The sequence below is a fragment of the Pelodiscus sinensis genome, chromosome 6, assembly GCF_049634645.1.
Source record: "Pelodiscus sinensis isolate JC-2024 chromosome 6, ASM4963464v1, whole genome shotgun sequence".
NCBI classification, from domain to species: Eukaryota; Metazoa; Chordata; order Testudines; family Trionychidae; genus Pelodiscus; species Pelodiscus sinensis.
The window spans coordinates 10,651,256-10,667,287 of record NC_134716.1 but is presented as its reverse complement, the minus strand read 5'-3'; the positions used below and the strand labels follow the sequence as shown (position 1 = coordinate 10,667,287).

The window sequence follows — 16,032 nt, the reverse complement described above, 5'->3', positions numbered from 1 at the left end:
AGAATTAGACATGTTACCAGAACTGCCTTGCCAGAGTTATAAAACTATCTTGGCTGTCTGAGTACTAGGAAAGCTTCCACACTACTGTTTAGGTTGGACAATGGAGCAGGAGGTGAGAAAATGGAAACTTTTTATGGTTTTCTGGAAAGTTTTTATTTTATTTAAATAAACCATTGTAGCACACGTTGCCATGCTCATAACTGCCAATAAATGGTTTCAGGTTCCCAATTAGCTGCCTTTTCTCTTTCTCCCCAGGAAAACGTAGGTGTTTACAAAGTAAAGTGAAAGATACAAATGCCCAGGAAGGACAGTTTAATGGCTAAAGTGCAGAAATAAGAGTCAGGAGCTCTGTTTCTGTCTGCCTGACGCTGATTTCCTAGGTGACTTCAAGCAAGTCATGTAGACCTAGATCCTCAAAGATCATTAGGCACCTATCTTCCATTTGAAATCAATTGAAAGCACCTAAATGCCTTTGAGGATGGTGGCTTTATTCTCTAATTTTCAAAGACATGATTTTTAGAGGTGTTGAATAGCCACAACTCCATTGAGTGCTCAACTGTTCCTCTGATAATTGGGGGGCTGCAGGAGAGCTTCCACCCCCAGAAGCCCGCAGAGCCAGCCCAGTCCTCCCCATCGGGGGCTCGTACCCCATTCCTCCCTCACCTCCTTCCACTTACCCTTCCCTAGCCCCCCTTCTTATTGATGTACAAAATAAAGATTACGTTTCTTCCAACATTGACTCTGTCTTTATTGAACAAAACTGGGGGAGACAGGGAAAAGGAGGTGGGAGAGGGGAAGAGAAAGGCTGGGAGAGGGGAGGGCAACTAACATGATCAGGGGTTGGGAACAGGTCCCAGATGAAGAGAGGCTACAGAGACTGGGACTGTTCAGCTTAGAAAAGAGGAGATGGAGCGGGGACAGGATAGAGGTCTCTAAAAGCAGGGGTTGGGTGGAGAGGGTGCATTCATAAAAGTTCTTCATGAGTTCCCCTAAAGAAGGACTAGAGGACACCAAAGGAAAGGAATGGGTAGCAGGCTTCAAACTAGTAAGAGAAAGTTGTTCTTCCCAAAGCAAATAGTTAACCTGGGGAACTCCTTGCTGCAGGAGGCTTTGAAGGCTACAACTAGAACAGAGTTTAAAGGGAAGTGAGATCAAGTCATGGAGGCTGGGTCCATGGAGTGGTATTAGCCAGGGGGTAGGAGTGGTGTCCCTGCCCAAAGTTTGTGGAAGGCTGGAGAGGGATGGCACGAGACAAATGGCTTGGTCACTGTCTTCGGTCCATCCCCTCCAGGGTACCTAGGGTTGGCTGCTGTCGGCAGACAGGCTACTGGGCTAGATGGACCTTTGGTCTGACCCAGGATGGCCATTGTAAGCTCAGGGCTCAGGGTCGGGGGTCTCAGTGGACCCCCTTGATTTTCATGCACACCTGCTCCTGGGTGGCCAGGCTGGCAGCTCTCCTGCCCTAGCCGGCCACTTTCCTGTGCCTAGTGCGGAGATCGTGGACGAGGTCCACGATGTCCGCACTAGCCCAGGCAGGTGCCTGCCTCTTGCGGTCCAGGGCAAGCTCCCAGGAGCCGCCAGCCTGGTCCCGGGAAGAGGGGGTGGGCTGGGGGACATTGGGTGGGTGGCTCGATCCATGCCAGGTGCAGGGTCTGCTGGCTGGGTGCTGGCAGGCTTGCACCTGGCACGGGCACCGTAGCCAGCCCGTGCCCCTTTAAGGGGTCCGGGGCCGGGAAGGGGGCATAGAGTTTCCCTGGTGTTGGCCAGAGTGGCCACCAGGGAAACCTGGGGAGGGCTAGCCTCCCACTAGTTCGAATTAAGGGGCTACACACCCCTTAATTCGAACTAGCTAGTTCGAACTAGGCTTAATCCTCGTAAAAAGAGGTTTACCTAGTTCGAACTAAGCGCTCCGCTAGTTCGATTCAAATTCGAACTAGCGGAGCGCTAGTGTAGCGCCTATTAAAGTTAGTTCGAACTAACTTTGTAGTGTAGACATACCCTGAGAGATTTGCCCCAGGTCCCTAACTAGCCCCCTCAAGGATTGAGCTCACAATCCTGGATTTAGCATGCCAATGCTCAAATCACTGAGCTAGTTTTCCCCCAGGGTGTAGAGACTAAAAGCCACCCTGATTTGTGCACAAAATCTGGCAAGCACTGGTGCAGGTAGATGTCTGCAAAGATATTTAATGGAGATATGGCTCCAGGAACCTGGATAACAACCCTACGAAGCATATATAAATACCTTTATTTGCCCCATCTGTTCCACAAAGTGGAATAGCGTACTCAGCTACCATGCACGGAGCATTCCTTAAAAACACCCGCTAATACATCCCATCTGTGCTGATTTCTAACATACAGAACCCCTGCACATGTGTTTCTGTTCACATCTCTCCCCGTGAGAAACTTTCACCAAAATGCACTAAGGCAGTTTCTTTCTGCTATCACAAACCTCTTGTTTCGTGGGAAAACACGTGATTCTCCTGCCAAACAATCTGATCCAATATTTTGTTTAGAATCACAACAGGTAACATCATTTATTTCCCGCTTACAGGATCACATCTTGTGACACTGCTGTTCTATCAAGGACATGCTAAAGGGGAACATACTTGACTCTCTGCTAGTACTTTTCATCTATAGTTTTCAACTCAACCCTCCACATTTTACACCCTGCTGTGTTCCTCAGTGTTACATTTTAGCAGAGCTGGTAGGAAATCAGAATTTCCATCCTGCAGAAAATTCTTGTATTACAAAATTTGTTTTAATCCCAACTTGAGGTAAGAAGTCAAAAAAGCCACACCTTTCATGCTATGGAAATAGCCTAGAAATTTTGATTCAAAACATTTTGTTTCAACACTCCCTACCAAATGAAATGTTGTGACATTCTAGAATCAAAATGTTTCAGTTTGAATGGTTGAACTGAATTGACGCTGAGTTTTGGTTTGATTCTACATTAATCTGCATCCCCTTGGGTATGTCTAGACTATATGCCTCTGACAACAGAGGCATGTAAAATAGGCTACCCAACATAGTCAATAAAGCGGGGATTTAAATATCCTTAGCTTCATTAAAATAAAAATGGCCACTGCGCTGTGCCGGCTCAGCTGATTGTTGGCACAGCGCAGCAGTCAACACGCAGATCAGTCGACAGGGGAAGCCTTTGTCGACCTCTCCTGTTGGCCAACATGGAAAGGAGCAGAACAATGATCTCATTTCTGCCATGTACCTTTTGGGGTTTCTAGCACCATCATCACGAGGCATAAGGGAGTGGTCGACAAAGGCTTTCCCTGTCAACTGATCCGCATCTTGACTGCCGCACTGTGCCGACAATCAGCTGAGCCGGCACAGCGCAGTGGCCATTTTTATTTTAATGAAGCTGGGGATATTTAAATCCCCGCTTCATTGAATATGTTGGGTGCTATCAAATCCCCCCTCACTCTTCTCTTCTGCAGACTAAACAAACCCAAATCCCTCAGTCTCTCCTCATAGGTCATACGCTCCAGCCCCCTAATCATTTTGGTTGCCCTCTGCTGGACCCTCTCCAATGCGTCCACATCCTTTCTATAGTGGGGGGCCCAGAACTGGACACAATAGTCCAGATGTGGCCTCACCAGAGCCGAATAAAGGGGAATAATCACTTCTCTAGATCTGCTGGCAATGCTCCTCCTAATGCACCCTAATATGCCATTAGCCTTCCTGGCTCCAAGGGCACACTGTTGACTCATATCCAGCTTCTCATCCACTGGAATCCCAGGTCCTTTTCTGCTGAACTGCTACTTAGCAATGCTTGAAACAATGCTTGGGAGTCTTCCGTCCCAAGTGCAGGTCTCTACTCTTGTCCTTGTTGAACCTCATCAGATTTCTTTTGGCCCAATCCTCTAATCTGTCTAGGTCACTTTGGACCCTATCCCTGCCCTCCAGCGTATCTACCTCTCCCCCTAGCTTAGGGTACGTCTAGACTATATGCCTCTGTCACCTCAGCATGCCTCAGCGCGATAGTCTGGATGCGCAGGTGTCGACACCAAAGGTATTTGTCGACCACCCAGGTAAACCTCACCCCAGGAGGCTTACCTGGGTGGTTGACAAACACCTTTGATGTCGACACCCGCGCGTCCAGACTATCGCGCTGAGCCGACAAACAGCTGATCAGCTGTTTGTCGGCTCAGTGTGGCAGCCATGTAAATTTAAATGAAGTTGCAATTATTTAAATCTCCGCTTCATTTTACTATGTTGGGTAGCCTAATCTACATGCCTCTGGTGACAGAGGCATGTAGTCTAGACGTACCCTTAGTGTCATCTGCACACTTTCTGAGGGTGCAATCTATCCCCTCATCCAGGTCATTGATAAAGATATTGAACAAAACCGGACCAAGAACCAATCCTTGGGGCACTCCGCTAGAAACCAACCACCAACATGACATTGAGCTGTTGATCACTACCCATTGGGCCCATCAGCCTAGCCAGCTTTCTATCCATTTTATAGTCCATTTATCCAATCCGTATTCCCTTAACTGGCTGGCAAGAATATTGTGGGAGACGGTATCAAAAGCCTTGCTAAAGTCAAGGTATATCACATCCACTGACTTTCCCATATCCACAGAGCCAGTTACCTCATCATAGAAGCTAATCAGATTGGTCAGGCACGACTTGCCCTTCGTGAATCCATGTTGACTATTCCTGATCACTTTCCTCTCTTCCAAGTGCTTCAAAATGGATTCCTGGAGGATCCCCTCCATGATTTTTCCAGGGACTGAGGTAAGGCTGACTGGACTGTAGTTCCCTGGATTGTCCTCCTTCCCTTTTTTAAAGATGGGCACTACATTTGCCTTTTTCCAATCATCTGGGATCTCTCCCAATCTCCATGAGTTTTCAAAGATAATGGCCAAAGGCTCCACAATGACATTTGCCAAGTTCCTCAGTACCCTTGGATGCATTAAATCCGGGCCCATGGATTTGTGTATGTTTAGCTTTTCTAAAGTTCCTAACTTGTTCTTTCCCTACCATGGGCTGTCCACCCATACTGCGTTGCCTAGTACATTAGTCTGGAAACTGACCTTCTCCGTGAAGACAGGGGCAAAGAAAGCATTAAGTACTTCAGCTTTTCCCACATCACCTGTCACTAGGTTACCTCCTTCATCCAGTAAGGGCCCCGCAGCCTCTCTGATCACCCACTTCTTGCTAACATGCCTATAGAAACCTTTCTTGTTATCCTTCACATCCCTTGCTAGCTGCAATTCCAGTTGTGCTTTCACCTTCCTGATAACTCCCCTGCATTCTCGAGCAATATATTTATGCTCTTCCCTAGTTATCTGTCCAAGTTTCCACTTCTTGTAAGCTTCATTTTTGTGTTTAAGCTCACCCAGGATTTCCCCAGTAAGCCAATCTGGTCGCCTACCATATTTGCTTTTCTTGTTGTGCATCAGGATGGTTTCTTCCTGTGCCTTTAATAAGGCTTCTTTAAAATACTGCCAGCTCTCCTGGACTCCTTTCCCCTTCATGTAAGCATCCCAGGGAATCCTGCCCATCAGTTCTCTGAGGAAGTCAAAGTCTGCTCTTCTGAAGTTCAGGATGTGTATTTTGCTACTCTCCTTTCTTCCTTTGGTCAGGAACCTGAAATCTACCATCTCATGATCACCGCTTCCCAGGTTGTCACCCACCTCTACTTCCCCTACTAGTTCCTCCCTGTTTGTAAGCATCAGGTCAAGCTGTGCATGGCCCCTGGTCGGTTCCTTCAGCACTTGTACCAAGAAGTTATCCCCAGCATTCTCCAAAAACTTCCTGGATTTTCTGTGTACTGCTGTATTGGTCTCCCAACAGATGTCAGGATGATTAAAGTCCCCCATGAGAACCAGGGCCTATGATCTGAAAGCTTCTCTCAGTTGTCTGAAGAAAGCCTCGAACCTCATCAACCTGATCCAGTGGTCTACAGCATGGTCTCCTCTCTTGACTTGAAGTGACATGGCACATTATGTGTAAACCAGGGCATGAAGCATCTAAACTACAGTTTACATGAGTCATCTCAGCAGCTCAAAATGGCACAAAATGAAATGTTTCAATTTGGCTTTAAAAGTGGAAGAGTTTCAATTCAGCACAACCTGACCAAATAGCAAAACATATAAATGGATTTGGAGCTTGGTTTCAGAATCTGCATTTTCCACTGAAGAAACGTTTTGATCGAAAATTCCTGACCCACTGTAATATCTACCTTATGTACAAGGATGCCCATGTGTGGCACTTCCTCGGGTTTGCCTTCTTACCTGATGGGAATGTTGTTACGTGTCCAGGTAATTTCTGGCTCAGGGTAGGAGTCCACCACACACATGAACTTGGCGACCTCTTCTACTAAGGCATCCACGGTTTCCAGGGGAGTGTGGATAAGCGGAGCTACAGAAGGAAGGGGAGAAAACATGCCACTTCACTCTTGGGTTTCTTCTGCTAAATCATCAAACTGCCTGGTGAATTCACAGGCACAAACCAATGAGACTGTTCTGCTGTGCAACGTATGTGGCGCCACATTCCCAGCAGGGTCATCTCCTGACCCTGCGTTCAGTAATTCTCTGACATGGAACTAGGCCATTTATAACTGACCAGCGGCTGGCAATTCTCTGCACCCCCTACACTGGTGAGTCGGCATTTTCCTCCAATGCACACGGGGCTTCCTGCACCAGCACAGCTGAAGTGAGGGGCCCATGGGCATTTTCCAATTTCTTGATCATGTTTTTCCTAACTCTCAAAGGGTTAGATCATGAAGTTATCCCAGCATGGTCTGATTCAAAGAGTCCAGTTCAGCCTCTGCTTCTCCCTCCATGCCCACTTAGCTGCACAGGGAGGGAGAAGCAGAGGCTGAACTGGACTCTTTGGGAGGGGGATCAGATCCCAGGCTCTGCCCGCTACCTATCTATACAAGGGGGACAAGTGGCCTCTGCAGCCGTTGCTCATCTTTGTGTGGACTAGCAATGCTGGGTCTATATATGGGAATAAGGGGACTCCTTGACTTGCCTGTCTGAGTGTGTAAGGTGACTTGCCACTTATACCCCCAAAAAAGCAAGATACAGGAGTCCTTGTCATTAATACAGACTGATTCAGTTCCACTGTATTTCTTGGTTTTAACAAACATGGAATACAATTTCTGGCATTTACATTTATTGTCAAGTACTCATCATCAAATGAAATACCTCTATCTTTGGAAGGGCATTTTCCATGCCAGTTGGTAAAAGCCGGAGCATAGTTGTTAGAGATCAAAGAGGACCTCTCAATTATTTTCCCCTCCGCTTGGTGATCACAGGAACGGAAGATGCATAATCAGTTCCTCTCAATGTATGTCTGGCAGACACATACATTCTGTACTAGGTACACGGAATTTCACTGACCGTGGATGCTCTGCTGTGAAATACTGCAGTGAACTTGAAGGAGTGGCAAGAAAAATCCCAGGAACCTTTAAACACCGCAAAGAAAATGACCCTGCCTATACATAAATTACTAAATAGACAGACTCTGTTTACTGCAGAGATGTCTGGTACATGTTGATGTCTCTTCATGGAAAAATCTTGCCTGAACTATGTCGTCTTCTTCTCTAGCCAATCCAATCTGTATTACATATTCCTGAGCATTACAATACACCCAAGCCATCTGGTGATGTGAGACACTCCAGTATAAACGAGACAGAAAATTGATATGGTATAGTATAGAATTTGTGCCTGACTCTTTTCTCATTTACCTGGGTGTACAATAACATTCTGTTGGAGTTATGGATGCAGTTCAGTTGGAGTAAAATTGGGATAACAACGAGAAGAATCAGATGCTTCATACTAATGTTACCTCTCAGGTTCACAGTATTGTACAGCACGTTTCAAAACTGCTACTAAGACAAGCGCATGCTAATAAAATTTCTGTTCAGTATAACTGCACACACACTACTCATAGTAGTCAGTAATTACATATATGTGAAGAACAAATCATAGTTCTGGAACAAAAATAAATGAGAGAGTAGCATCAGGTTATCATTTAGAAGCACTGCTTTAAAGGATGCAGGGTGTTTAGTACAGGATAAGAAGTCTCTCTTCTACAATGGTAGCAACTGATACAATTGGAGTACGATTTGTGGGCTGTGCCACCATTTTGTTTCTGCTAAAGAGAGCTCCCTAAAATGGCAGTGACTGGTGCTTATTTAGACATTGACATAAAAAAAGTTCTAATGTTGATAAGAACCAGTGCTTTCTCAGCCCGAAAACTCACACTGGCCCATATTGCCAATTTTTAAATCGGTTGAGAAAGACGCACAGTTCATCGCGCCAAAGTTTGAGAAACTGCCAAGACTTGAGTGTGCTGGAGAAAATAGATCAGGATAATGCCTGTGACATGTTTAGGTATCATTATGATTTTAAATAGAATCACAAGACATGTAACCTCTCCATCATTAAGGCCATTCAGGTGGCATTTTCCTGGACATCAACTGTAAGTTCAGGAAGTAGCAAAAGGATTCAAGGTCAATATTAAATGTTGCTAGTGTTCATTACTGAGGGTACATCTACACAGCAGGGCTAAACTCAAAATAAGCTACGCAACTTGAGCTACACAATTGCGTAGCTTAAATCAAAATAGCTTATTTTAAATTTAGGCACGTCTTCACAGAACTTATTTCGAAATAGAGCACTCTTCCTCCAACTTCCCTTAATCCTTGTAAAAAGAGGGTTACAGGAATTGGAGTAAGAAGTCCTCCAGTTGGACATTGTGTGTAGACCTGAACTTTGTTATTTCAAAATAACGTTATTTGCTCCGAAATAACAGTGCTATGTAGACGTATCCTTAGTGTTCTAAGTTCAGTCCATCAGAGTGTACTGGATTGTGGAGAGGGGGTTTACTTTTAATCTAAACGTTTTTAAACCAACAAAGTAAACAGAAAAATAAAATTTACGCCCATTCCAGCTGTGTAGACTCTTAGAAATAGTGAAACATCTCTAACTATGAACTACTCTTGTGCATATCTCTGACCATTACTGGTCCAGCTTTGCTGCAAAAACCATATGACTTTGTGGTCTTATCAGCACACTTGGTTGCCTTCATGAACATGAACATGACATTTAGCTTTCCTAAAAAGAAAATCTTGTGCAGATGTTTCATGAAAGGGTAGGTATCGGAAAAATCACTTCTATCTCTCTTTGTTTACTTGTTTCTCTAGTCTTGCTACTATCTACCATGCACCTCCCAAGCCTCATTTACTGTTGCTGCCTTAACACAATACCTTGGGTTCAATTTCCATGTCAATAAATTTGGAAAGCAAGTGAAACAGTCTGATCACTGACTGTATGTATTCATCTTGACTTGGGCAAAGCTACTGGCATAACACTGACTAACAGCTTCTTCTTGGTCCATATTCCCTTTCCCAAGAGTTCATGGTATATTTTAATTCAGTTCTAATAACCAATATGAGAAGAAGAAAGCCTTCATTTAGCTGATAGTTTGGTTCTCATATGGTAAATCTTCGGTTTCCATTACATAAAGTTGCATCTCTCAGAATCTTCTGAACAGATTTTTTAGACTTTCATATGGGGAACTAATTATGAGTTGTGTGTGTGTGTGTGTGTGTGTGTGTGTGTGTGTGTATAATACCAATGATATGTAAATAATATACATAAAGTATATGTGTTTGTATATATTTATATGTGCAGTTATATATTAATATGAACACATTATGAATACATATGTGATACACACACACGTGTATCATAAAACTTTTGACCCTAACAAAAGTATGCAAGTTAGTAGCTAAGCCTTAGTAGCTTGATTTGATATGACAAACACCTATCCCACACAAACTGGACTCAAAGAACTTCCTTGTCTATTATAGTGACATTAAGTGCTATTTGTAAACAAACAATCTTAGATAGATATGCAGGATTATTTCATCATTAGCTGCTAAAGACAACAAATGACCAGCTTAGTAAATAGTCAAATTAATACCATTTTTACCAAAGACATAAAGGATGCAACTTAAAATTCTAAATTGTCCTTATAAAAATTCCTTAATCAGTGACAAATATGAAGAGAAGATGAAGGCTGTTTAAACAAACCTTTTGGAAGTTTTTCAGCCACGCTGAAGGCCACCAGGGTGAAGATATGTACAAGTGGAATGTGTAATAAGTCTTTCATGGTTAATCCAGAATCATATGCAGCTCCTTTAGGTAAATGCACTGAGTTCCCTGCCAGTTTCATTTTAAACCATACAAAGTTTGTTACAAAGTGCCCCAGCTAATGGACTCTGCTATGGAGTGTATGGGATCTAAGTATAATCAGGAATTCTCGGACGTGGCTACAGTGATGGACGTGGCCAGCTGGTATGCATCCACTTAAGTCAGTACGATAACATGGGGCTCATGAAACAAGAGAAAGTGAATCCCTTTAGAATTCCTTTTGAGCAAAGATCATGGACTACAATGGCCGAATGCCTTTCCAAAACAATAACCAGACTGAACAGAGTGCAAATTGTCAGGCCTTTATCCCAGACCAAGGTAAAAACACTAGTAGAACTCATGTTTGTCATTGACATGTATTTTCTTTCAACTTGGTCCTTTCTTTTTTCCCTTCTCTCTTTGTCTCTTGCTTGTCATAATCCCTGATGAATAGCTGAAATATACCACCTGTTCCACTGCTGATTGTGCTTTGCTTTTGCTTAGTAGATACATCTGCCAGAGCACAAGATGTCTGACTCTGGGAACTGAAATCTGGTCTTGTTTATCAAGGAGACTGTCAATTTTTCAGATTTGTTGCAGCAGACTGAGAAAGCAGCATCATGTCCTGCAAATAGACTCTTGAACCCATACAAGCGCTGGCAAAATGAAAGATTAACAGTGATCGGGAATGTTGCTCAATTTCTTCTCTGGAGGATCAAGTGTATTTCACTGTAATCTCAGCAAGAGCGTGGTAAATTCAGGCAACAGTTGATCTAGTCATTTTATGAACTGTACATGTTAAATCTAGGCATGATTATCTCAGTGATTTCTTATTATTGTCCAAGTCTCTATTGAAAAACAAGACACATTTTCAAGGGGGCCTCAATCCAACACCTACACATGCACCCAATTTTATTGTATGTTAGCAGACTTATTCAGCATTGCCCGGGTCTTTCAGGGCACAGCCTTGGGTACGTGGAGGGGGACAGGAGGCCGGAGGCGGGGTTAAAAGCATGTTTTCTCCCCCCAGTTTCCCTACTCTCCCAAGGCCTGTTCTCCTTAACCCCATGCCACCTCCCCAGCCTGCCCAGGGCCTGTTCTCTCCCCCTTAGGACACCTCCACAAGACGCAAGGACTTGTTCTCGCCCCACCCCCAGAACACACCCCAGGAGGGCTACTTACTGGTGTGTTGGCAGGCAGGATGGCGGAGCCCCTGCCCTGAGGGTCACTCCCATGGTGATACGACTGCCCCCAGAGGACACACTGCAGGACAGCTCTGCCCTGTGGTCTCACTGCCCCCAATAGACATTCTTATATCACGTCCTTCTGAAAGCAGACCCTTCCTCTGTAGGTTATGGGAAACTGTCCCTTTTCCAGGGCTTCCATTTGTCCTGACCTTGCTTTACATTAGGAGAAGAGGAAGCTGCATACCAAATTCGGTGGCCCTTGCTCTCACCGTTTAGGAGGAGTTCTTGAACAAACAGTCTTGCAGACAGACAAACTGATACACTCCAATATATATTTATATCTATCTATCTATCTATGGGTATGTCTACACTAGCTTGTTAGTTCGAGCTAGGTAGGCAAATGAGGGCAACCGGAGTTGCAAATGAAGCCCTGGATTTAAATATCCCAGACTTCATTTGCATGTTCCCAGGTGCCGCCATTTTTAATTCCCCCTTAGTCTGAACTCCGTGCCCGCAGCTACACGCGGCAGAAGCTTTTTGCAGAAGCGCATTGCAAAAACGATGTGCTTTTGCACAAGACAGTGTCCACACTGCATAGACGCTCTTGCGCAAGAAAGTTCTGATTATCATTCACAGAATGGCCATCAGAGCACCTGTGCTTTTTCTGATAGGCTCTTTTTGTGCAAGAAACCCCTGTTGAGCATCCACACACACCTTTTTGAGCTAGAACTCTTGCGCAAAAAGGAGTTATTCCTTGCAGAAAGAGGTGTACCTACACCACAAAAAGCCCTCTTTTCTGCCATTCTCCTGTACATTTTCTTGCGCAAAAACGTGCTTGAGGTGTGGATGTTCTGAGGGTATTTGCACAAAAACCCTGTAGTGTAGACGTAGCCTGAGGGAAGAAGATTCACATGCTGCATTTGAGTATAGCTGTCAGTGCCCTGTTCCTATAAAGCACATAACTAAAATAAGAGTCTCTCTTTGTTCCCTGGCAGATCACTATAGAATAACCCTTTACTATGCATGGGTCGCCTTCAACTGGGAGACTTCCCATTTCTTTTCAGTGAAGTACCAGCTTGCCAGGAGTTAACCTTGCACTGCTGAAAATCTTACAGCCTGGTTATCCTCAGCGACAGTGCCACAGGCAGCCATAGCTGTGTTTCTGAGCAGCTGGTGGTGGTCTTGATTTCTCTACAGAGTGACACCCCAAGCAGGTGCATAAAGTCTTGTTGTTCACTCTTCTCTAGTTTCAGCTCCTCTGACTTTAAATGTAATAAGAGGATTGTAAACTCCTGGGTCACTATGCCCATTGATTTATGAAACCTTCACTCTGTCACATGGTGCAACGGCTCAATGAGTGAGAAATTTGAGACACATTTAGAAATATTTTGGAGGGCCCGCATGGAAGTCAGGCAAGTTTACCCAACTTCTTACACTTCTGGTGGGGCAGGGGAACATCCCAGTGCATTCCCATTTGGCAAAATAAACCCTTGTATGGAAATGGAGCTACGTGGCCCATTACTAACTGAAGTAGAATGGATTTTATTATATGGAATCTTAAACAGACTAGAAGATGCAATCTGATACATGTGACTCCAAGGCATAACAAGAAAACCATGTATTAAAACCTGAAGACTGAAAATTCGCATAAAGTCTCTCATTGTAAAGTAGAATGCTTGTGTGTCTAACACAGTGATACTCACAGTTCTGTGATTTGGAAGCCACCTTTGCACAATTGCAGTAGCTCTGGTGCAATAACACTTTTGGTATTCACAGATTATCTCAATTTTTCAGTAAGTGGTGGAAGAACAGCACCTGAGGACAGGAAACCGTGAGTTAGGAGGAGGTCTGCGAGACCCCTGTTTTAATGATATCCTGTATTTGGGGCATTCTGCCTCTTGTCCTGCGTCGAGGCTTTATACAATGCACTTGACTGTGGCTTTTTGGCAATAACCTTGCAAAGGAAAATACTTTGACTCACATGCAAGATTTTGCACTGTGAATAAAACATTGTGCACTCCTGACCCATATTCATAAGCTTTGCCCTGGCTTTCCCACTCAGCACTTGTTTATTTCCTTAAGGTACCTACTCTCTGGTGAGGTCATTCATTTTCAACAGGAGTAACAGTGCAGTACTTTGGGGATATGTGCAGCCATTTTTAAAAATCATTACCAGGGCTGATATTTGTATTAAAACAGATGTTCCAAGTTATCCCTGTGCATCCCCTTTCCATACACCTGCCAATTGCATTTCCTTCCTTCCCCTACAGCATGTAGGACATGATCTAAATCCCAGTTATGTCTATAGGAGCCTTTCTAACTGCAGTCGGTTTTGCATAAGGCCCTTGGAGCCTGGCTGTGGTAAACCAATATGACTTCATTCATATTAATGCAATTAAGCCGCACTAAGCTAAGTCAATTTTCTGTCCCTGCAAGGTCCATTGTCTTGGGAGAGTGTCATAGTCCTGATCTTTATGTGTGGTGGGGGTACCAACCTCACACCAGAGAGGAAGGGGTTATGAAGTTGCAGCTGCCCCTGCACATTATGTCAGGAGCAGATGAAAAGTTCAAAAGGGGAGCGGCCAGTAGGATAGTTCCTGGTGCCTGGGCAGGCTGAGGGGGGGACACATGGGGATAGACAGCAGTACATGCCTTTCCTGTGGATGGTCCAAGCATCCCGAAATGAAGGTAGTAGGCTCTTTGTGAACACTGGGCTGTACTGTGGCTTGGCCTGTGAAATAAGAGAGGCCAGTGACTTGTTTTCTGGTACTGGCTATTTGTTTCCTTTTCTTTTTTCTTAGCACCTTTGCTCTTTTCCTTCTTTCCTCATACCCTCGAACGAGGAACTCAGCCAAAGGCTGGCATTCTGTCCCTGGGGCTATGACTAGACTGCAGCACTTTTCTGGGATACCAGAGGTATCCCAGGAAAACAATACCGCATCCAAGGAGCGCATCCACTTTTCAAAAAAAAAAAAAAACGGAAAAACCAGCATGCTCTTTTGCCACCCCTGTAAACCTCATTCTACGAGGCATAAGGGATGTGTCAAAAGAGGAAGTTTTCCCAAAATTTGATGCCTCTTTTGAAAGAAAAGCAGAAAAAGAGAAGCAAATTGCGAACGACAGTTTTTTCCGACTTTTCTTTGTAGTCTAGATGTAGCCTGGGTGACCAGCTGCCCCAGGATGGATGGTCAGAAAGTGAGTGAGTGCATAACCCTATTCCACCCCATGGGGGTTCTGCAGAGGGAGTAGGATAGTGATGTTAAAGGCATTGTGGATGCTTGTGTGATGTATTCAAAGAACTGGTTGGAAAACAGGCTTTTTCATGGAAAGTTTTTGACCACAATGAAATAAATAGCGTTTTCTCCAAATTGTCCATGGAAAACATCTGTTTAGTAAAAAGTGCATATAGAAAAAAAAAACCCTCAACTGCAAGCCAAAATATTCTGGCCAAACAGCAAAAATATTTTGATTCAGAAAAGCTGCTGTGGTGCCTCAGGGAGTTGTAATTCAAATGCCTAATGTCTCATGAGGCTCCATAATCTCTCCTCTTGGAAGGGGGAGGCAGTTCATCATGAGAGTCCCTGGCCACGTGCATCATGGTAGTTGTAGTACGTCAGAGGCGCCAAGCCCATGGAAGAGAATGTAGTCAAGAGGCAACTGAACTACAACTCCCATGAGACACAGCATCAGCATTTACTAATTGAAATGTTTCGTTTTTCAGGTTGGGGGGGGAGAAAAGGTTGGGCAAAAAGGCTCAAAATTTTCTGTTGAAAGCTGACACCTTTCACAAACATTTTAGTTTAATTAAAACATTTTGATGGAGAATTTTCAACTAGCCACAGTCAACTGTATAATAAAAACAAATATTGCACCTTAGCACTTACTATACTGTTTTCCATCTCAAATTTACCTCCAGCACAGGAAAATAAAACTGACCTCAATGGATCAAATTTTTCCCTGTTGCTTTGCACTCCCTGGTAGGGTTGCCAGGTGTCCGGTATTCACCCGGACAGTCTGGTATTTTCAGCTCCTGTTTGGTAAAAAAAATTCAGAGATGTCTGAAACACCTGAGATGTCCGGTATTTTCTGAATTTTTCCCCAGCCAAGAGGCAAAATTGCCGGGCACCTGGCAACCCTACAAACACTCAGTGCCCGGCCTCTCCACCATGCCCCCCGGGTCTTAGTGCTTCCCCTGGGTCTTAGAGCTCAACCGCGCCCCTGATCCTAACCCTGCACTAACTCTTAAAGGGGACATGCTGTTTTAATGCTGCTTTATTTTAATTTTTTTTTGGCTTACTTGGAATCCTTTATTTTTTCTTCATCAACTTTGGTCTCCCCCCCCCCACACACTTTTTCTCCCCCCCCTCCCCCTTCAGCAGAATTTTTCCCAGTTTTTTTTTTGGGGGGGGGGGGGGGAAGATGTTCGGTATTTTTGTTTCAACCATCTGGCAACCCTATTTGCTGTTCTTCACACTATAAAGGTGTCAATCAGAGTCATGCAAAATATTTACAGATCAGCATGGAAGCTCAGACAAGTCACAGCTTTTAGGGTTTGTTATAACCTATAAATCCAGACTAGGCTTTTCAAAAAGCTACCTAACACGCACATGGCCAGTTTTTAAAATGTATTTTGGTGTCTAAAGATACAAATAGTTGTAGTGGGATTTTCTCAAATGCCG

General features: G+C 44.3%; 1 protein-coding gene across 1 annotated transcript in view; it reads right to left on the bottom strand.

The window, feature by feature from the left end:
- MUSK (muscle associated receptor tyrosine kinase) overlaps positions 1-10,310 on the bottom strand; it is a 76,368-nt gene extending 66,058 nt beyond the window's left edge. The window contains exons 1-2 of the mRNA XM_006117991.4: positions 10,068-10,310; positions 6,255-6,381 (exon numbers count right to left, since the gene is read on the bottom strand). Of these exons, the coding sequence (XP_006118053.2) occupies positions 6,255-6,381; positions 10,068-10,209 (269 nt within the window). The 5' untranslated portion in view covers positions 10,210-10,310. The remainder of the gene's footprint in view (positions 1-6,254; positions 6,382-10,067) is intronic.
- Between the last annotated feature and the right edge of the window lie 5,722 nt (positions 10,311-16,032).